Source organism: Schistocerca serialis, chromosome 1 (genome assembly GCF_023864345.2).
Source record: "Schistocerca serialis cubense isolate TAMUIC-IGC-003099 chromosome 1, iqSchSeri2.2, whole genome shotgun sequence".
In the NCBI taxonomy this organism is placed as follows: domain Eukaryota; kingdom Metazoa; phylum Arthropoda; class Insecta; order Orthoptera; family Acrididae; genus Schistocerca; species Schistocerca serialis.
Window position 1 is genome coordinate 70,163,889 of NC_064638.1, and position 24,199 is coordinate 70,188,087.

A 24,199-nucleotide genomic window follows, 5' to 3' on the forward strand; every position below is an offset into this window, starting at 1 on the left:
TATTAAAATCTACGATAAATGTATCGTTTTTGGTATGATTTATTAAATAAAATGTCAGAAAATAATATAAGCACTCCTAAATGGCAACAAAACTTCAAACGAAATGAAGTAATTATTACTACGACATAGCAAAGACAAGAAAAGTTGCTACAGCGAGTTGTTACAGTTACCTTTCAGTGTTTGGAACGCAGAATTTGAAAATAAATTTACGACTGATGCATATTTTCGATTGACTGAAAATCGATAATAACCTACGTTGCTAGGCGAAATAAACAAATTGGTAGATTTATAGTCGGTGAATTCAGGTAGCAAATTTAGCAGAACAAGGAAGCTATAGGCGGTGCAGTGGGCAAAATTATTGTTTTGTTGGAGGGATGGTGACTGGGAGGGAATTCCGTGAAAGCCTGCGTCAGAAAGGGCGCAAAAAGCGCGTAGTGCCAGGCTTCACGGTGCAGTCCTTGCAAAGCGGAGTTGTCGTCCAAGGTCCGCCTCGCCTTAGTGCAGTTCGTCCGCGCCAACCACCAAAGGAGTCAATCTTCAGAAAGGCTTACCTCCGAGGGGACTTGCCAATATCCTTGGCTTTCGATACCTATGGCACCAAGCTCACCTGGAAGGTAAATACCGCCTAACAGGGCACCAATCGGAAATTTTATTTTCCACTTGAAATCCACATTTATATTGCGCAGGATTACAATTTGGTTGACAACTTTCTAGCAGCCTTTTTCCAGTTCTTGAAATTTCTGTATTACAAGCATGGTTCATCAGTAATACGTTTTTTTTCTTTTAACTGATGTGTGTGTGTGTGTGTGTGTGTGTGTTTAACCGAACCTGTGCATCCCCTATCTCAGACAAGCATATCGGTAGTTACCACAGACATGGTGAAGTAATAATCAATGACGAACTTTTTCGTGAATAACTTGCTTTTTCAATTCCATCCCGATAATTTTTAAATTTAGTGTTGTAAGTGGTGAGATGGGGTGGAAAATAGATATAAGACTAGCTATGATCAGAATTCGGAAAGATAAGAAATACATAAATTTTTACTACTTTCATACCAATGTAGTTTTGATATGTATAGCTTAGGAAAACAGGTTTTTCTAGATCTACATCCCTATCAGTGCCCTGCAAAGAAGTTTGAAATGGGGCGATTTCTATATCATATTTTTAAGGCATAAATATTTTTATTTGTATCGAGTTTTGAAACTGATGCAGCCCTGTGGAAAATAAATATTTTGTAAATAATTCGTAACATAGTAGAGAACTACAAAAATGGGATCAAGTCTGGTGTCCGATTCCACTCGTCGGCTTGGGGAATGTATGAAAGCAATGGATGGTAAATAGCCTATATGTAGCATACGATAAAATTACAATCACATTCACGCTGTTATTTACTTAGTCATGAATTATATAACGAAACGAACTGAAAATAACGAACTAGTTAAGAATTAAAAGTAATTTATTCGACGGGAAAATTAAATGAATGACAACAAATACGAAACTGTAGCATAAAATGTTAGGAAACCGACACTAAATTCTAAAAGAAAAACCAGTACGTGTCAGACGAATATCTACCAAAAAAATAACGAATATTGGAATCGATAACTCTAAAACTACTGTGGTATATAACAAAAATTGGAATCGGTAACGAGAACTGACCTCCTATATAGATCAATTCCAGTTACCGTTTCCAATATTAGTACCTTTTTACGGTAGTTATAAAGAGCAATTACAAATGCAGAAATCATATTAACCTTCATTTTAGGGCACAAACATGCAGAAAAAACTAACTAATTAATGAATCATCGAATGGCTGGAAACAGTAACTAGAATTGACGTATATAGAAAGTCAATTCTAGTTACTGATACCAAGTTTTCGATGGTTCATAATTTTTGGCGTTTTTGCAGTAAATCTGTGCAGTGTGTTTTTATTTAGATTTTATTTAGATTTCTAAATGATCTCAGAACTACTTCTAAAAACTAATAAATATTGTAAGTACAGCTTCCAGATTTTTGTCATATTCATAGTAATGAAGGTAGTAATACCATATGTAGAAATCCTGTAACATTTTGTGCATACACTTGTTAAAACCATCTAAATAATGCACTGTGGAGTAGTTCGAATCGGTAACTAGAATTAACGTATGTAGGTAAGTTCCAGTTACCAATTTCACTATTTGTTAGACACTACTTTTTGCCGGTTTTCATTACTTGTGTACTTGCCCAGTAGATTTTACAATTAGTATTAAAAGTTATTATGACTTTGCCATGCGCTATACTATACTGGATGTAAAGATTCTCTGTGCTTTCCTTACTCGCATAAATTATGATAATAATTTATTTCGGACATGTATATTTCTCTTTTTGTGTTCTTATTTATTTCCGTTAGCTTTAATCCTTGTCGGTATAATTTGTGACTGAGTAATTAATCACGTGAACTTTGTAATTTTATTGTATGCTACATTCATTTGTTCACAAACATGATCAGTTGTTTCCAAAGAGATGCCACATAGAGCCCACGTGTCTCCCTTAGGCATGGCGTCAATGTTCGAAGCTGTCGAGTGGAATCAGACACTAGAATTGACCCCAAAAATGTGACTAATAAATCATATATAAAAACAAAGATGAGGTGACTTACCGAACGAAAGCGCTGGCAGGTCGATAGACACACAAACAAACACAAACATACACACAAAATTCAAGCTTTCGCAACAAACTGTTGCCTCATCAGGAAAGAGGGAAGGAGAGGGGAAGACGAAAGGAAGTGGGTTTTAAGGGAGAGGGTAAGGAGTCATTCCAATCCCGGGAGCGGAAAGACATATGTCTGCTTGTGTCTGTATGTGTGGATGGATATGTGCGTGAGTGCGAGTGTATACCTGTCCTTTTTTCCCCCTAAGGTAAGTCTTTCCGCGCCCGGGATTGGAATGACTCCTTACCCTCTCCCTTAAAACCCACTTCCTTTCGTCTTCCCCTCTCCTTCCCTCTTTCCTGATGAGGCAACAGTTTGTTGCGAAAGCTTGAATTTTGTGTGTATGTTTGTGTTTGTTTGTGTGTCTATCGACCTGCCAGCGCTTTCGTTCGGTAAGTCACCTCATCTTTGTTTTTATATATAATTTTTCCCACGTGGAATGTTTCCCTCTATTATATTGACTAATAAATCAAAGGTACTGGAGACCTGGCAGATTTTTTGCTCCAAATGTCCATGTTAGTATGTTCAAACTTAGTTGACACAATACTTATGGGCTATTTTAATATACACATTTAAGAATAAAATATAAAAATTTTAAATTTGTTTTTAGTGTTCAAAACAATTTTTCTAAATTTGTAAACCCTCACAATACTAGCTTTCCTATTGTCTTATCGTTTCATCTGTCTGTATTATATAAATATTTATTAATAAAAATTTAAAAAGTCACATTTACAAATTACTTACTGGAAGGAAAACCCCCATCACAAAATTTATGAGAATTGCACAGTACATTATTTGGTTATTGTGTTACTAGGTGGTTCAATCAAAGTAGGCAATTTTTTGTGTGTAAAGTTTTAAAAATTTTTCCATATTCTGTGTATTCAGTATTTAATTTCTGGTGTTAAAACCCTGTTGGCAACACTGTTTTCACCTCTCTTTTGTTTGTTTCAGAAACATCTAACTTTGCATGCAAATCATTCTGCTTAGAGATTTGTATGTGGTTTAAACTTTAAAATACTGCATCACTGAGGGAATATAGTAGTGAAAGGGTATATATGCGGTCCATGAAAACAGACAAAAGGAGAAAAAGTAAAAAAAAGTGAGAAACACTTTTTGGAAATCTGGATGAATAACTGCAGAAATATCTTGGTCCTCAAGTTACACTGTTACCATAACAGCCATTGTGTAAGAATTTCTATGCTCAGTAAAATGAGAAATTTAGTGACACCTCATATGAAAGATCACAGTTACCAGAACGTAAAACTGAAAAGACGACGCAGATGTTTGTACTTCCAAGGATGAAGTTCTTGATGTTGGCATTTCTGCTATAGCCTAACTTATCCCCCCACAAATGCCTTGGCAGGCTAAATAAAAGGATAAAGGTGGAAGAACTTGATCAAGTTTTACACAGGCAACATCCACGAAACTTTGCAAAATGTACAATGTAGATCTACCTGGTGCAGCATCTCAGGAAAGAAGTACACAGAGATTGACTTGATGCTTTTGTGTATATGACAAGAGCCATAAGATAAATATTGGATGCATTACACCTTCAGGATACTGACAATGGCATAATGTGTGCTCTGTGGTAGAGAAGTGAGTTGGTGAAAAAGGCAGTTGAGCCAGAGCTTTGTTACAAATGTCACAGAAGGTGTACCTCACCGTCATATCCACGGCATTCAGAGACAGGCCATAGCAGAAGTAAAATCAACCACATCCCACAATCCTGATACATTGGTTCTTCATTTCAATTCTGCTGATAACTGGCCCTTCACTTTGTCAAATGAAGTTCAAAGTTACCACTGGCAGACACCATGAATGTCACTATTCACATGTGTTGCTCACTTCCTTCAAATGGCACACTGTTATTGACGATCTAATTCATGACAATGCACTTATATGCTATGCTGTCAAAATTACAATTGATGAAATAACATCTAGAGGGCATGCTTTTCCTAAATAAGTGTATGGAACTGGTGGTAAGGCATCTTGTTTTAAAAACTGATTTTAGCTTCATGAGCTTGGAAAACACTGTACAGAAAAGGAGACAAGAAAATGGATATTTTCAGCAATGGGTAATGGGGTAGGAGATCTCTGTAAACATCTTGAAACAAGGTTTGATGTCGAGCATGAAGCTGTTGATAATGTAAGAGATGCTATTGGGTTTGTATTTATCATATCAAAATTACTGAAAGATATTAGATTCTTACTGTAATCTGGGGCTACTGTGACCCAATTTTTGTGTGTCTTTTTGTATATGGCAAGAAAACAAAGAATAGTGGAGAGAGAAAATTTCATGTACTTTTTCTAGTATTATCAAAGTCTTGTGCCATCAATTAAAAAAAAATAGTAAACAAAATACATAACGTCTGTTGCTGTTACACCACAAAAAATGGACCAATATTACCTGCACTTGGGCCTACTTCGATTCATTCAGTCATTTATGCATAAAAAATTGATAATATAAAAAGTTGGGTCAAATAAACTCAATGGATATCCATAAAGTAGACATTCAGGAGCATGAGGAATAAGTAAAACACCAAATTTTGGAGGCAAAGACAGGAAATATTGAATTTTTTTTCAGAAAGCAACATATTAAATATACGTGTGTAGTATAATTCGTCAGTTGACTAATTAAGTTTCAAGTTAGATGGTACACTATGGTAACTACATGCAAAGACAATAAATAATATGTTAAGAATTTTGTACAGTCTGGATATGAGCCTTATTACACAAATTACTGAAGCTCCAGTATTTGAAAGTAGCCACAGTTCGTTAGCCATGTTTGACTGATAATTCTTATCAAATCCTTCCAAGGATAAAATAGTTTATCTTTATTGTTGTGGCTATTTGGAGTAGGACTTTAGCACCCTCATCCATCATCTCTAAATTCCTGAAAATTTTTGTCATATGAAACTGTAGCATATTGCCAAAATGCTAATTTATCTTTCAATATTTTGTGGTACTGGGCATCATCTTGCACATCAGAGAAAGTTTCAGGATCACCATCAGATACTAACATCAATTCATCTGTGTTTTGGGGTTACTTTGGCCCAAGTTAAAAGTAACCCCATACTTTGCAAAAATGTTTACCAAATTCTGACAGAATGCAAAATTATACTGTGTTTTTAACTTAATTGATGTGTACCATACAGGCAGAAGTTATTGGGGCGTAATAGCTGTGAAAATATTTATGATCAACAATGGGTCTGGTGCTCTGAACTGTTACCTTCTCTCTGAACAGAACTTTAGAGACAGATAATGGATTTGGCAGTTTTTGCAACAAACCACTGGCAAAAGTTTTTGTGGTGGGTGATCAGCAGACATAAGGCCTTGCACTTGTTGAAGATGATATGGATACCCATGAGTTGCACATGAAATATCCTCCATGCTGAAACTGGAGAAGTACCACGTCAGGGCCACTTGTTTTGCCCTGATATTTGGCTCTTCTTCAACAGCCCATAGAACATACTGTTCCTGATCAGGCATACGAGCAACACATGGTCTTCTTTCGCCAATAGTTTGTGGCACTACATATGCTATCTCAGTTATGATATGATACACAGCACCAAAGGTTGGGTGATTGAGTTGCCTTTGAACTGAAAATGCCATCTGATATAGCCGTGCAACCTTGTGTCCATTACTGTTTGTGGGAGCTGTACATAAAAATCACGTCTGCCTGCTCATGAAATGAATATCCTGCCATGTTTGTTTGGAGCAATTTCATTTGACTCATTCCCTGTAGTACATTAACACAATGGACTCATTGAAGACATACCAACATGAAAGCAAACAGTCTCCCAGGCAACACAATGCTATCTAGGCTACAATGAGTCAAACAGGTGTATTGGTAAGTGAAGTTTTTGGGTTGTACTAGGAAAGCTGTTGGAATGTCAGTTTGCATTAACAACTCAGTAATGAAAGATTTGTGGACGTATGTTTATATGAACATTTTTTTGTTTTGTGTAGGGAACCTGTCACCAGAGTTTGTAAAAGTATTTTTGAAACGAAGTGTGTGATGGGAGCTGGCTGGTCGGATGGAGAGATAAAGGGCTTATTGAAGAAATTACATTCTATATTTCAATCTTTCAGTATGTGGCCTTCATGCCTAATGCTCACTGATTCACTGTGGACATTGCTGGTGGTTTTATGTTTATTGATTAGTCTCCAGAATGCTTTACCAGTGTTAGGTGAATGCTCTATAACACCTTTGTTCATCTGTTTCCTCAGGTGTAAAAGGTTAGATTTAAATAGTTTTTTTGGCTTCATTGTAAATTTCCTTAATCATATGCAGTTTACTTCTTCTTCTTTATGTACGCAGTCAAGATCATGTACACGAGCGGCAGCTATTAAGTGTGCAACACTTTTTCTGAAAGTGGATTGGTTTTATTTAGGATTCCAATACATGATATTGGCTACAAAAACTCTATTTTCAGTGTAATCTCTGTTCAGTGTGACAGCCTTAGGCCACTTTATTGGGGGTTCTGTATGCCCACATGGTGCCATTCTATGGGTCGATGTCAGGGCCAGTGTCTTGTTGAAACAACAACTGATGATCAACAGAAAACGGTCATGATCAGCCTCATAACATGTAAGCAGTTGTGCATAGCTAGTCCTTTGTTGTTGTTTATAGTCATCTGTTAGGCAGCGAGGAACCCGGCAGGCTCACGCCTTTGAGTACCCCAACTAGTGGACGACGATGTCAACACTACGAACAGAGACATCCAATTGAGCCGCAAGGTGTTTGATTATGATCTATTGATCACTTCGAATGAGAGTGTCTGCATATTGTAACATTTAAGAAGTTGCAGCTCTGTGCGGCCATTGGCACGCAGGAGATCAGACAGGTTTGCACGACCCTTTTTCAGTCTAGTATTACTTTCAGTATGGCAGTTTGTTAGTACCCTGGGTATTTCTTTGAAAGGCGATAGTTGTTGAAATGCCTCAACACAGTCCTATAAAACTCATCCCATTTGCATTCTGACTCTTTAGTTTGGTAAATGGTGTCCCACCCCTCTGTTAGCTTAGTTTTGATATTGCTGATGATGGTGCTTCTCATAATCCACTTCTCACATATTTTAGCTGCTCTCTGGCTCTTGAGTTTAAGTGTGTTACACTAGTGCCAGAGCTTCTATATTTACGAGGTTATATGATTTTAACATATGTCTGTCAGTTAAACAGCAGGATTTTGTTTCAGTATTTAGCTATTTAACTATACTAAGGTCATTGGTATATTTCTGCTTATGGTTCTCTTAACTGTATCAAGATAGCGTAACACATCAGCATTTGGTGGGCAGTACATTCCAATTATTTTATGTTTATCGAATCCACTTGAATAAGCATTTATGTGGAGCACAACAGCCATTCCAATTGTTCCTTCTTTGCTGTATTGTTCAGGAAATGAGATTCTTTTAAATGTAAAATTTTCACTAATAAATATTGCTACCCCACCACTTTTGTGTTGTTTCCTGCAAAACCATCTAATTTATGATAGTAAATTTTATTGAGTTTCAGTCCATGTTTTCTTATTAGCTTACTGGTTGTTCAGGAAACTAGACAAAAAATCACCAGTGTCATATCTCAGTGAGGAGCTTAAAACTTTTAGCTCAGGGCAGGAGCACATAGAGGAACTACAGCTTATAGAACAATTCATGATAGGAGAAATCCTCTGTGGCATACAGTCACTGTAAAGAAACTTTGAAAGACACATAGACTACTGCATAATAGGTATAAAACAAAACATAGTGCTATAGTTAGAGAGGTGCTGAATGAAATGTCTTTTGCAGGAGAAAAATGCATGAAGCCTTCAATGACTGCTGTAGCAGAATGTTGTCAAAATATCTTTCACGAAACTCAAATAAATTCTGGTCATGCGTAACGGCTGTTAGTGGCGCCATGAAGTAACATCTAGTCATTCATGATGCAAGACAGGAACTGAAAATGAGAGTAGAAAACCAAAGCAGAAATACTTAACTCTATTTTCAAAGGTTCCTTTACAAAGGAAAACACAGGGGCATTACCCCAATTTAATCTCTGTACCACTGAAAAGATGAATGAAATAAGTACAGGGAACTGTCAAGGAACCTACACTGGAAGAAGTTAAAGCTAGTATCAAGATTCTTAAAAACAGTAAAACTCCAGCAGAAGACAATGTTGTAGCAGAAGTGATAAAATGTGGTGAAGAAAAGCTAATAAGGGTTTTGTATGAGATTATGGTGGAAATATGGTGGAAAGAAAACATGCTGGAACAGTGGAACACAGCTATACTCTACCCTATACATAAGAAACATGACAAAGTTGACTGTGAGAATTATAGAGTAATTGCACTGCTCTGTATAGTATAAAAAGTATTAGGATAAATCATGGTGGGGCAACTCAGTACGTATGTAGAAGAGTATCTAGGAAACTACCAGTGTGGTTTTCAGAACTAATAGATCCACCATAGATCAGATTTTTACCATCGACAGATCCTTGAAAAATGTTGTGAGTATTACATCGATGTCCACCAGCTGTTGATTTCAAACAAGCTTATGATAATATCAAAAGGGATCAACTATGGAAGGCAATGCAAGATGCAGGGGTACCCAACAAACTAAGAAGACTGGTCCAAATGACTTTGAAAAGAACAGTATGTAAAGTAAGGGTTGAGGGCACTTTATCAAAGGCATTTGAAGTTAACCAAGGATTGCAACAACTATTATGTTTAATGTTGCCTTGGAGAGGGTAATGCAAAAGACACAAAGCTGTAACCCTGGGGGAACACTGTTTAACAGTGTCACAGGATCTTGCATTAGGAGATGATATTGATTTGTTATCTAGGAGGAAACAGGACCTGGAAGAAAAGCTTGAAAAATTAGATGTGGAGCAGAGGTGGGGGTTGACAGTTATGAAGTCAAAGACCAGGTATTTGTTAATATCTAGGAAAAGATATAGTGAAGGAGAAAGAAGCATGACTTTGAATGGAAAAGAATTTGAATGCTGTGAGAGTGTTAAATATCTTGTGTCACTGGTAACTGAGAATAATGATACAAGAGAAAAAAATATGTACAAGGATTACAGCTGGTAACAGGAGTTACTTCACACTGATTAAAGTGTTTAAAGCAAGAAGGCTTACAAGGGAACCTCTCCATCCCACCCCCCTCATATTTAGTTATAAGTTGGCACAGTTGATAGGCCTTGAAAAATTGAACACAGATCAATCGAGAAAACAGGAAGAAGTTGTGTGGAACTATGAAAAAAATAAGCAAAATATACAAACTGAGTAGTCCATGCACAAGATAGACAACATCAAGGAGAGTGTGAGCTCAGGAACGCTGTGGTCCTGTGGTTAGCGTGAGCAGCTGCGGAACGAGAGGTCCTTGGTTCAAGTCTTCCCTCGAGTGAAAAGTTTACTTTCTTTATTTTCGCATAGTTATGATCTGTCCATTCGTTCATTGACCTCTCTGTTCACTGTAATAAGTTTAGTGTCTGTGTTTTGCGACCGCACTGCAAAACCGTGCGATTAGTAGACGAAAGGACGTGCCTCTCCAATGGGAAGCGAAAACATTTGATCGCAATGTCATAGGTCAACCGGTTCCTCCACAGGAAAATACGTCTGATATATTCTATACGACACTGGTGGCGGCATGTGCGTCACATGACAGGAATACGTCGTCGACCCACCTAACTTGTACACTTGGTGAATGGGTAAAAGAATTCTTCTACTTTGCCCGATTTAGGTTTTATTGTGGATGTGATAATCACTCCCAAAAAAGTGATGAAAACATAAGAGTTTGTCACGTAAACTGAAAATAAAAAATTAAACTTTTCACTCGAGCGAAGACTCGTTCCACAGCTGCTCACACTAACCATGGGACCACAGCACTCCTGAGTCACATTCTCCTTGATGTTGCCTGTATTGTGCATGGACTACTCAGTTTGTATATTTTGCTTATTTTTTCATAGTTCCACATAACTTCTTCCCGTTTTCTCGGTTGATCTGTGTTCAGTTTTTAAAGGCCTATCCACTGTGCCAACTTATAACTAAATCTGAGGGGGGTTTGATGGGGAGGTTCCCTTGTTAGTAGGAATCTGAATCTGACAGTGTATCGTACAGTGACACCTGTGGTGATGTTTGGGTTGTAGATTTGGAGAATGACACAAAATGATGAGTTGTTGCAGAGATGGGAAAGGAAGATACTTAGGAAAATCATTGGGCCAGTGAATGATAGGGGGTTTAGGTGATCAGAAATAATGAGGAGATCAGAGAGTTGTTTAACAAACCAGATATTGGGACAGAATTAAAGAGCAATAGACTACGTAGGTTGGGACATGTAGACAGAATGGTGGAGAGCAGCACGATAAAGAAAGTTTTCAAAGGAAAACCAGGTGGACACTGTATAAAGGGCAGACCAAGGACCAGATGGCTAGACAAAGTGGAGGAGAACTTGAGAAGAATAGGCATTAGAAGATGGAGAGCCAAGACAGCCAGCAGAGAAGGGTGGGCGGAAATTGTCCGGGAGGCCAAGGCCCAACACAGGCTGTAGTGCCAAAGAGTAAGTAAATACCATGAAAAGATATTAGTGTTGGTGGCATTGAATTGTTAAAACTGAACAAAGCTGCATGGCTTGATGAAATCCCTATCAGATTCTGTACTTAATTTCCGACTGAGTTAGCCCTTCTGTTTACTATAAGCTGTTGTAGTTCTCATGAATGAAAAACAATGCCCATTAGCTGGAAGAAAGCACAGATCACACCTGTCTACAAAAAGGATAGCAGAAGTGGTGCACAAAACTATCATTCAATGTCCTTGACATCCTTTTGTTGTAGAATCTTAGAAGATACTCAAAGCTGAAACGTAATGAGGTATTTTCAACATGATGACCTTCTGCATGCCAGCCAGCATGGTTTTCAAAAACATCAGTCATTTGAAACCCAACTCGCACTTTTCTCAGGTGACATTCTGAAAGCTTTGGATCGAGGAAGTCTGGTAGATGCAGCATTTCTGAAAAGCATTTGACTCAGTACCACACCTATGTGTATTATCAAAAGTGTGATCATATGGGGTATCAAGTGAAATTTGTGACTGGGCTGAGGACTTTTTGGTAGGGAGGACACAGCATGTTATTTTGGATGGAGAGTCGCCATCAGATGTAGAAGTAACTTTGGCAGTGCACCAGGGAAGGTGTTGGCTCCCTTGCTATTTGTTTCGTTTATTGATGACCTTTTGATTTATAGTAACAGCAACATCAGACTTTTCACAGATGATGCAGTTATTTACAATGAAATACAGTCTGGACGAAGTTGTGCAGATATTCAGTAGGTCTTGGTAAGATTTCAAAGTGGTGCAAAGGCTGGCAATTTGCTTTAAATGTTCAGAAATGTAAAATTGTGCACTTTGCAAGGGGAAGGCCGCAGACACAGTCAACTGATTTGATTAACATTCAGCAAGTCAGTTGTACAACATAAAATGAAAGGCTCAGCTCCCTTCCAGTTTTGAGAAAAACAGTTCTAAATTTCATGAGACATAATTGAATCAAAATAGACAGGACCAATAGCTAATTGAAAACAGCAATTTTCATCATCAAATAAGGTATCTGCAAACTTTCTTTTCCAAGAAATTGAGGAAAGAAACTGTTATAGCTTTCACTTGTGTACCCATAAGGTGGACACTACTGAGCAGAAACGCCACTGGTGTAGTGACCAAGGCATCTCAGTGGGAAGGAGACAACCTGTGTTCAATTTCCAGATGCATTTTGCAGCTCTTCCCTCTGCATCCAAATTTATAGGAATGGAGTGTTAATAAGTTAAGTAAATCAGTGAGGGATAATAACAAGATATGCCTTGGTTGCTACAAAGATCAGTGAAATTAATCACCCATACTAGTGAAATAATTTTTTTTTTTTTTTTTTTTTTTTTTAAATCATCTCATTGGCGAGAATATGGGGAGCTGTGCCTTCTTGTCAGTTTCAGGACTGGCAAAATTTCTTAGACAAGCTACTTTGAATCTGGTTTTAGGTATGGTAATGGTTTTAGGGCAACTCAACAAATGTACAGTGGATACAGAAAGAGATCATTTGAAATATGTGCACTGTAAGCCATAGAGAACCATATTGTCTATTATTCAGAAAACTTAAAATATTAACTCTGCCACCCCTATATATGTGAGAGATTATTGTCTTTTATTACATCAGACAATAATTATTTGAAGGAAACAATTTTGTTCGTTCGCATGATACAAGAAGCTAAGAATATTTTATGTTTCTCATCCATTACCTCAGACTATAGGCCCATTGACCTCAGTACATGGGAATGAAAATTTACAATAAATTAAAAGTGAACAAGCTAATGCAGATGAATTTAGGTCCACTTAAAAGAAAGCTATATGAGACACTGACACTGAAATGCTATTACACAATGGATGAATTCATGCAGGATGAACTAGAAATTTCAGCTGCACACAATGTGCAAAAGCTGCTAACATATTCTGAGCATTAGCTTCTTCATCGTCATCTTCTTCTTCTCTTCAGGTATTAGGAAGGAATTGCCTGTTACAGTACCCATCTCTTCCTCTGTCTCTTCTCCCATGACACTTATAATTTCTTGCCTTTAAGGGAAGTCTCTCACTCTCCAGTCTTTGTAGATGTTTGTTCCATTTTCTTCTGTAATCTCGACTTTTATCGTTGAGGCTAAAGATTTGCAGTTCTTCTCTAATATATTGATTTCTTAGCCTGTCTTCTCCCGTGCAACCTTTAAAACCATGAGAATTTCATTTCTTGTGCCTGAATCTGGCTTCTTGCTTCTGGGTAACCATCCAGGTCTCACTTCCATAGAGCAGTGTGGGAACTGCAACAGTTTTGTAAAATTTAATTTGTGTGTCTTTCCTGGCTTTGTTCTTTAGGTTTCTGTTCATTGTTCTGCATACGTAGCTGAATTTACTAAGCTTAATTTCAATATCTCTGCTGTAGCCATATGTCATTTCACATCTGAGGTAATTGAAATGGCTTACTTGCTCTAAAATCTTCTGATCTATCACTATTTTGGTTCTGATTGGTTCTTTCCCCATGAAGGCCATCGTCTTAGTTTTTTCTTTTGAAGTTTTCATGTTATATTTTGTATTTATTTGTTTTAACAAGTAGATTCCTTTCCAAAGGCCATCTCCCTTGTCTGCTAGGATCACTGCATCATGCCTTTCTGAAATTCTGATTTCCATATACGAGGTGCGGCTAGAAAAAAACCGGACTGATTCTGGAAAAAACATTTATTTACAATTATTTACAATTTCATGTTATCTCCTTCAATATACTCTCCTCCTCGGTCTCTACACCGCTCCATACGAATTTTCCACTGTTCATAGCAATGCTGCTGATCATTTTCGGTAAGTCCACACATTACTTCCGTCGCTCTTTCTTTTACTGCTTCAACAGTCTCAAACCTAGTTCCTTTCAAAGTTGACTTGACTTTAGGGAAAAGAAAAAAGTCACAGGGGGCCAAATCAGGTGAGTAGGGTGGATGATCTAAGATGGGAATGTTGTGTTTTGCCAAAAACGTCTTCACTGACAACGCACTGTGAGCTGGGGCATTGTCTTGGTGAAGGATCCATGACTTTTTCCTCCACAAATCGTTCCGTTTTCTCCGTACTCGCTCACGTAGGGTAGCCAGGACGCTAATGTAGTAATGCTGATTCACTGTTTGTCCCTCTGGTACCCAATCAATGTGCACAATCCCTTTGATGTAAAAAAAAAAAAACAATCATCATTGCCTTGAATTTCGATTTTGACATTCGTGCTTTTTTTTGTCGTGGAGAACCAGGAGTTTTCCAATGCATCGATTGGCGTTTAGTTTCGGGATCGTAAGTAAAAAACCACAATTCATCGCAAGTAATAACATTTTGTAAGAAGGTGGGATCACTTTCAATGTTTTCCAGGATGTCAGAACAAATCATTCTTCGGCGTTCCTTCTGTTCAATTGTGAGACACTTTGGAACCATTTTTGAACACACTTTGTTCATGTTGAAACTTTCATGAAGAATCTGCCTAACACTTTCCTTGTCAACTCCTGTTAACTCAGACACTGCTCTGATTGTTAAACGGCGATCTTGTCGAACAAGTTTACCGATTTTTTCAATGTTTGCATCAGTTTTTGCTGACAATGGTCTGCCAGTGCGAGTGTCATCACTGGTGTCTTCGCGGCCATCTTTAAATCGTTTAAACCACTCAAACACTTGTGTTCGCTATAAACAATCATCGCCGTACACTTGTTGTAACATTACAAACGTTTCACTTGCAGATTTTCCTAGTTTGAAACAAAATTTGATGTTAACACGCTGTTCTTTCTGTACACTCAACATTTTCCGATGCACAGACAAAACATCAACTACTTAAAACAGACGCCACGGGCAGACTGAGTGCAGGAGGCAGATGAAACTCGAGCAGTAGGCGGAGCGAGAGTCACGTGACAGGCCACGCGACTTTCAGCCGTATTGCATTCGTTTTATTGTTTCACCAGTACTAGTCCGGTTTTTTTCTAGCCACACCTCGTATGTATTATTTCATTAATGTAGATGTTGAGAGTTAGAGAGATGCAGCAGCCTTGTCATAGCCCTTTGTTAGTTGGTATCTCATTAGTTGTTTTACCATTGAGATCCAGAGTGATATTTGTGTCTTGATGTAAACTTCTCATCACATTTACTAAATGCTTTGGATTTACACTATTCGTCATTATTTCCCAAAGTTTCTGCCTGTTGACATTGTCAAAAGCTTTAAAAAAAGTTGATAAAATTAACATGTGTTTCTTTATTGTGCTCTCTCTCCGTTTTTCTGTAATTTGTTGTAGAATAAAAACTGCATCTATTGTGGAGTGTCCTTTCCTAAAACCCATTTGTTCCTCATGCAGTACTGCTTCTGCTATGTTTTTGAGTCTTGTATTTTATAATTTTAGCATACACCTTGTATGCTGAGTCCAGTAAACTTATTCCTCTGTAATTACTGCATAGGCTTTTATCTCCTTTTTTAAAAAATTGATATCACTCGAGCTGTTTTCCAGTCTTTGAGAATATTGTTCTTCTTCCAACATTCATTGAAGAGATGCAGCAGTCATTGGTGTAGTATCATTCCTCCATATTTTAATAATTCAGCATTAATGCCATCTTTTCCTGTTGCTTTTCTGTTCTTAAGTGATGTTAGTGCAGATGTTAATTTGTCAGACTGTATTTCATCTAATCCTTTCTCGTCTAGTTGTTCAATTTCAGTTTCTTGTGCTGTATGATCATACCACAACTCGCTGTAATGACTTATCCACTGTTCTTGTTCAATACCATTTATGTGTATCTTCTTTCTTTCTGTTGTGTTTAAAGTTTTTACAACCTTATATGCCATTTCTTGTCTTCCGTGGATATTATGTTCGATATTAGAAATAAACCTACCCCAGTGTTCCTGATGTGCTTTCCTTACTACGCATTTAGCGTTATTTCTTTTCTCCTTATAGTATTGTTTGTTCTCAGTAGTGGGGTTGCTGAAGTATTTTATATATGCATCCTGTTTTTCTTTGACAGCTTTCATTATATCCTCATTCCAAACTTTCAGGCCTTTTCTTTTTCTTTTCTCTCTCTCTCTCTCTCTCTCTCTCTCTCTCTCTCTCTCTCTCTCTCTCTCTCTCTCCCCTGATTTGGCCTCTTGAGAGACAGATTGTTGCAATTCTGTTACAATATTGGCAGCAGCCAGTGTTCTGGTAAAGTCGTCAGCTGTGATGAAACTTCAGTAATAGGGCAGAAAATGTTGTAGTTGCGTATCATTACATTATATAATTGTAACCACAATTACTTTTGCTGCTAGCCTAGTCATTTTATAAATTTTTGATTAATGTCGTTGGGCCACAGCCTTCACTTCTGAGAGAAAATGTCATGGTCAGATGTGTTTCTATGATTTTTCATGCACATATTTTGAGTAAAATAAAAATAGTAACTGAGATGGGTGTGATTATCTGTGACATATTCTATCTGATCAATTCTGCAGAGTCATTAGTACACTTCTTGGTGAGGAAATTAACTATTTCTATGATATCAGATGCTGTAATACAAATGAACAACTAGATGAAACATTAGTTATTATACATGAAGGAGATCAGCTTGATATTTGGCTGTGCAAAATCCAAGATATCAGTAGGATTTTGGATGCACTTAACTTTTGAGTTCTTTGGAAGTATTTAATCAATACAGTCATGTGTTGCCAGCTTATAACATTGTGGCTATCCCAAAGGAAACACATTGAGTAATTTTATTTCTTTTTTTTTTCAGGTGGAAGTGGAGAAACTGGACTACCATCACTACTTGCCAATATTTTTTGATGGGTTAAGTGAGACTGAATATCCTTATAAGTTCTTCGCACAGCAAGGGATAAAAGACATGATGCAACATGGTGGTCCAAAAATTGTACCAGTTATACCACAGCTTATTATACCCATCAAAAGTAATACTTATTACACTTTTAATTTATCAAGTTTCTGTCCTGAAGTTTACTTATTCTACACTACAAGATCTGTATACAAAACATAAGGCTAGGAAGTTGCAGAAATTTGCCAGAAGTAGCAGCAGAAATAGCCTAATTACAGACAATAGTCATGTTCAAAAAGGAGGAGTAGGATACAAACAGAGGATAGAATGTAGGGTGACCAACAATTGATCATGATTTTAAGGGAGATGGCCAATATCTGTCCATGGTTTCAACGGAGGTTCAAGGGAAATTTAGTGACAATAATTTTCCACTGCGCAACTACAACACATTTTTTTGGAATGGGTGACAATAGAGATATAAATATAAAAAAAATTGGGAGGCTCTGCATATGATGTGAACACATCTGTGTGTTGCTGGTACTGACCAAGAACTGATTAAACATTCTCACTCGCATAACCCCTCTAGACACTATGGCTATATCATTCTTTCTCTGCTCCTCACTTTCCTTGAACCAAACCATCTTCTTTTGATAGAAGCATGAACAGAAAAAGAGACTATATGTTGACTGACAGTAGATTGGTTGTTATATAAAAGGTTTTTGAGATCTGTCAGTCATGGAATTTGAACTATAGGTAACACTTAATGGGATCAATATTTACAACAGTGATCTTTGACAAAATATACTGGAGAAACAGGCAGTCAATAAGGGAGCTGGGAGGATCAAAGAAGTTACTATAGTACAGAATATCCCCAGAAATATGATAGAATTGGCCACCCTAATTGCAACATACCAGATTTGTAAGTCTTAAAAGCTAAATTCTTGGGATTCAGAATTCTGCAGTTGCTCGTTTCTGACATCAACCTGTATACTTCTTTTATTTGGTTACATTAGAGAGTGTTTCAGTATTTTTTTTTTCTTTTTTTTAAAAAAAAATCAGCAACTCACTAAATGAAACAAAGGAGCAAGACTTGTTAAAACAGGACTACCTGGAACTCAACTGACAGAGATACAAAATAACATGTAATGGAACTACAACTTTTGAAACTAGGACTCTAATGTGGATTTAGGTCAATAAGGAAACAGGTGCAGAAGATTCTGTGTTTCCTTTTTTAAAAATAAAAAGTGAAAAAAGCAAGGCCCACTGTACATGTTATCTGTAACATGCAGAAATTTGATATGTTTACTCAATCACTATTTCCTTACCTGCGTCATGTAAAACTGACCTAAAACACTGTTGGAATGAGCATACATAACTTTTTGAATGCTAAGAGCACTCTTTCATGTACAAAGTGTTGACTTAAAAGGTGTCTGTATAAATATGAATTGGAAGCCATAAGACACCAAATGTAAAGCAACTGTACTGTAAGTTGACAGTTTCCAAAGTTGTAATCTGAATGCAGTACCTCTGTTCTACTTTTATGCCACTTGATATTTTTTTCAGCTGACACTAATTTATATGCTCCCTAGTGTTTTTACTAACTTGGATTGTCTCCATTCTTAAAGAGCTTCTGCTCATTTTTGCAGTCTGTGCAAAAGTAAGGGAATGATTTAAATGTATATTAATGGAAGAGTGCAAGAAGCATGTCTGTGGGCAGTTCATAGTATATTTGTACTGCAAACATGCTATCAGTTCAGTAAAGTCTTTTTCCAGAGTCTGCCCACCTGTGTCCCCAAGTATTGGGCCACTAAGTTATTTTCTCTGCAGAAACATACACGTAAATCACTGAATATCCTTCACAGTGGAATTCCTAATGTTTCATAATCTGTTTCATATTTATTACAATCCTATGATTTCCTTTGTCACAATGCTCATGAGGAAAACTGTCTTAGAAATGAAATCACATAAAAGCTTCCACTGACTCTTCATTTTTAATGATGTAAGACAAAAATTCTTTTTTGAGAACTATGAGTATCTTTCGTCCAGGACTTAGTGATGATTAGGAAGTTCTTTACTACATCTTTTTCTTATTTATTTATTTTTTCATTAGAATGACACATTTAAATACTGTAATCTTAAAATTAATCATAAAAGCAAACAATGACAGTTACTAATATTCTTAAATATGCAAGACAGCCATGAACAAAAACAGTAAACACTGAAAGGATATGTATGTATTAAAAACTGTGCTAACATGTATTTTTCCTATTGAATTATAACTATATGTTAGATATGTTTGGTGCAAGAACATAGGCAGTTTTAAACATTTAACTAAAACTGAACAGGAAAACAGCCACTGTCACTCCATAACTTATTTCTTAACTTGAAAGTGCTTACCTTTACAAATGTATTCATATTAAAAGCAGCATTGTTTGCTAAAACAATGAAACTGTTATCTTGACCTGCACACTGTCAGGCTAAAATCAAAATAGAAAATAAGTAGCCACAGAATAGCATAAACTACTTTGAAGGTGGTCAATACCCTGCTTGGAAATATCAGAGCCCTTCCTTCTATCAAATTAAAAGGCAGCCTTAAATCTTGACCCAAATGCATGTTTGAGCAGAGTCTAAAAAAGACTCCATATAAAATACACAATGGGTTTTTGTCTGAATTTTCATAGCCATGTGGAGGAAGAAGAAAGAAGATTAGAGTTCAATATTCCATTGACAGTCATTCAAGATAGAGCACAGGCTTGGATTACAAAAGAACTTGGGAAAGAAATCAGCCAGGTGCTTTTCAAAGGAATCATTCGAGCATTTGCCTGGATCAGTTTAAGGAAAACATGGAAAAACCTAAATCTGGATGACTGAACAGGGAAATGAACTGTCTTTCTCCTGAATGGTAGTCCAGTGTGCTAACCATTGCACCACCTCACTCAGTATAGCCAAATGTAGAGTGGGAAATGGGCAAATGAGGTATCAAATTGACCACTGTGCGTTCTAGTTTTTCAAAACAGTATTTAATTGCTTGAAAGTAATTGGTGTAATTAAGTAATATCGTGAAAACAAATTTTTGTTACTTCTCCAATATATGTTGTATTCATTGCCACCCAATATCAATTTAAATTAAAAAACAGAAAACACGAAAAAAAAATTATGTGTGAGAAAAGTGCACAGTACCATTGCACCAGGGTGTACTGACACAAATGACCCACTAAGGAAGAAGCATGTGCACATTTAATACCCACTTAACAAGTTAAAATAATGTATTGTTACTTTTGCCAACTTCTTCTTGTATTCATTTATCACTGTGATAATAAAGATTGTTGCTGTTGGGGTGTGGTCTTCAGGCCAATGACTGGCTTGATGCAGCTCTCCATGCTACTATATCCTGTGCAAGCCTCTTCATCTCCAAATTAACTACTGCAATTTGGTCTCTCAACTATTTTTACCCCCCTTCCCCCACACATTCCTTCAGTATTAAATTGGTGATCATCTGATCACTCAGAATGTTTACTATCAACTGATCCCTTCATCTAGTCAGGTTGTGTCATAAATTATCTTTTTTTCCCCTGTTCTATTGAGCACCTCCTCGTTAGTTATGTTATCTACCCATCTAATCTTCAGCAGTATTCTGCAGCACCACATTTCAAAACCTTCTATTGTCTTCTTGCTAATCTGCGTATTGTCCATGTGTCATACCATATGTGGCTACACTCCATACAAATACGACAGCTGATCCCCCCCCCTCCCAATCTCCGGTTGGCTATTAAATAAAAGACAAGCTCATAGAAAATAATGATTTTAGTACCAAAAGTTTTGTATACTTCTGGTTACTTTTCAACATAATCACATAAAAGATTGAGACATTTATCGTACCTGTGGTAAAGCTTTGCAATACCCTCTTCAAAAAATGTTGCCGCCAATGAGTTTAAATGAGCATTGATGTTGTTTTGAAGATCTTCGTTGGTTTGAAAGAGCTGCCCTCCTAGCCACGTCTTCAGTTCAGGGAATAGGTGAAAGTTGGTGGGTGCAGGTCAGGACTGTATGGTGGATGATCGAAAATGTCCCATTCAAATTGTTCAAGGAGCCTTTGGGTTTTGCCAGAAGTGTGTGGACGAGCATTGTCATGGATCCGCACAATTCCTGAAGTCAGCATACCTCTTCGTTTGTTTTGAATGGCTCTGCGCAAATGTCCTAAAGTTTCACAGTAAGCAGCTGCATTGATAGTGGTTCCTGTTGTTGAATGTTTGTTTGAATTTTGTTGATTTGCTCGGTGATTTTGGATGCATCCATTGTTGAGTGGTTCATGTTGTTGAATGTTTGTTTGAATTTTGTTGGTTTGTTCGGTGATTTTGGATGCATCCATTGTTGTGACTGTCATTTTGTTTCCGGTGTGTCGTATTGAATCCAAGTCTCATCTCCAGTAACAATTGATTTCAAAAAGTTCTCTCCTTCATCGTGACAATGGTCAAGGAAATTCAAACCTGACACCATTTGGTGACTTTTGTGGGCATCCGTCAACATTTTTGGAACCCAACGAGCACAAAGTTTTTTGTAGCCTAAATGTTCAGTAATGATAGAGTGTACAACAGATCTTGAAATTTCCAAAATTTCCATAGATAAAGCAGCAATGGTGAACATATGATTTTCTCTAACCATTCTGTCAATTCGTTCAACAAGGTTGGCTGTAACGACAGACTTGCGTCCTTGGCCCCCGTCATTATGCATGTCATTTTGGCCATCTTTAAACTTTCGGCACCATTCACACATAACACCATCAGTCATGAAGTTATCACCTTACACTCAGCTCGTTCTCTGATGAATTACTGCTGCATTATTCCCTTCTGCTTGCAGAAAGCGAATTAACTTCATTATTCACACTTGGCAGGAGCAACAATGACGGCAGCCATATTTACGTGGCTGTAGTACAATGCAGACTAATGCCTTGAGGTCGTCAATGGTGGGGTATGTAGTGAGAGAGTTGCGCAGTAGCCTACAGCGCATGTCCACTTTCTGTCGCCAGCATAAAAAAACAGCCCTCGTAGTTCCAGAAAATACTTCCTAACACTTAACTCTATATTCGATGTTAACAAATTTCTGTTCCTCAGAAACACTTTTATTGCTATTGCCAGTCTTCATTTTATATTCTTTTTACTCCTGCCATAATCAGTTACTTTGCTGCCCAAAAGTAAAACTCATCTGCTGCTTTAAGTGTCTCTTTTCCTAATCTACTTGCCTCAGCATCACCTGATTTAATTTGACTACTTTCCATTATCTATTTCTGCTTTTGTTGATGTTCGTCTTATATCCTCCTTTCAAGACACTTTCAGTTCTCTTCATTTGCTCTTCCTGGTCCACTGCTATCTCTGACAGAATTCAATGTAATTAGCAAACCTTAAAGCTGTTATTTCATCTCCCTGAACTTTATTTCGTACTCCAAACTTTTCTTTGATTTCCTTTACTGCTTGCTCAATGTACGGACTGAATAACATTGGGGATAGACTACAACGGTGTCTCACTCCTTTCTCAACCACTGCTTCTTTTCATGCCCCTTAACTCTGTAACTGCCATCTGGTTCCTGTACAAGTTGTAAACAGCCTTTCACTCCTTGTATTGAACTCTGCTACTTTCAGAATTTCAAATAGAGTAATCTAGTCAACATTGTCAAGAGCTTTCTCTGACTCTACAAATGCTATAAATGTGGGTTCACCTTTTCTTAACACGTCTTCTGAGGTAAGTCATAGGATCTGTATTGCCTTGCGTGTTCTTAGACATCTCTGGAATCCAAACTGATCTTGCCCCAGGTCAGCTTCCATTCTTATGAAAAGAATTTGTGTTAGTATTTTGCAGCTGTGACTTATTAAAGTGATAGCTCAGTAACATTCACACCCGTGAGTACCAGTTTTCTTCAAAATTGGAATTATTACATTCTCCTTGAAGTCTGAGGTATTTTGCCTGTCTCATACATTTTGCACACGAGATGAAAGTTTGTCATGGCTGGTTCTCCCAAAGCTATGAGTAGTCCTAATGTAATGTCGTCCACCCCTGGATCTGTGTTTACACATAAGTCTTTTGGTGCTCTGTCAAATACTTCTTGCAGTATCTCCATCTAATCTTTATCTACGTCCTCTTCCATGTTGCCTTCAAGTTCATCTCCCTTGTATAGACCCTCTATATATTCTTTTTGCTTTTAAGCTTTCCCTTTCTTTGCTTAGTGCTGGTTTTCCATCTCTATATTCATACAGTTGCTTCTCTTTTCTTCGAAGGTATCTTTAATTTTCTTGTAGGCAATTTCTATCATTCCCTAAGTTGTATATGCTTCTAAATCCTTACATTTGTTAGGTTAGTATTGTAAAAATTTTTAAAAGCATATTCCTGAGTGAAACCATCTCCTTAAAATAACTTGATTGTTTAATTTTGCCAATTTCTTCTTGTAGGTGGTGCTTCTTACAACTAAAAAGGTCAGTTTTGTGTAAAATTTAATTTTTTTTTTTATTTGGGGGGGGGGGGGGGGGCCTCAAAGAGTCAATTTAGAATTTTTGAATTTTTAAGACTAGTGGAGTATATTTTTCTGTTTGATTATGCAGACTGTGCAACTATTGTTTTGTGGCCTTGACATACTTCTATTATCTATGTTGAAATGGGTAAAAAAAGTTCCAACTGTTTTTCAGTCTCAAAAATTTTTCGATAGAGAATCAGTCAAGTATCAGGACAGGGAATTGCATCTCAATCAACACCTCATTTGCTATGCATTATTTCAAGCATCATACAATGGGCAGCAAATATTTCTCTAATCTGTTTTATTTTATATTCATGCAAAATAAATTTCTGCATAATCTATATATACATGTTAAATTTACAGCTGTTATTTTTCAGTAATTTCAGTTTCATAGTGTTAAGTGCTCTGCAACAAATTTGAGACAAACAAACATTTGTGACAGTATTTATAGATTAATAAATTAAAAATGTATGGAAACCTCAAAATGATGTCGTATTTTCATTTCTATTCTGTGAAAAGAATATCGTGGAGAAAAACTTTGTTATTGTTACTTGACACTTTGGAAGAATAATCTGTGTGATGTCCCAAATTGTTTTATTTTGGGGGTGTCATAAGATTATTTATTATTATTACTATTGTTATTATTGGAGTACATTAACTCAATCATTTTTCATTGTTCTGTCTCTTCTTTTAGTCCAGTATT

The 24,199-nt window shown here is 37.0% G+C and overlaps 1 protein-coding gene across 2 annotated transcripts in view; it reads left to right on the forward strand.

The window, feature by feature from the left end:
- Positions 1–277: 277 nt before the first annotated feature.
- Positions 278–24,199, forward strand: part of LOC126461650 (parkin coregulated gene protein homolog) — a 95,543-nt gene continuing 71,621 nt past the window's right edge. For both annotated transcript variants that reach the window (XM_050096012.1, XM_050096013.1), the window contains exons 1-2: positions 278–614; positions 16,959–17,130. In XM_050096012.1, the coding sequence (XP_049951969.1) occupies positions 375–614; positions 16,959–17,130 (412 nt within the window). In that variant the 5' untranslated portion in view covers positions 278–374. The remainder of the gene's footprint in view (positions 615–16,958; positions 17,131–24,199) is intronic.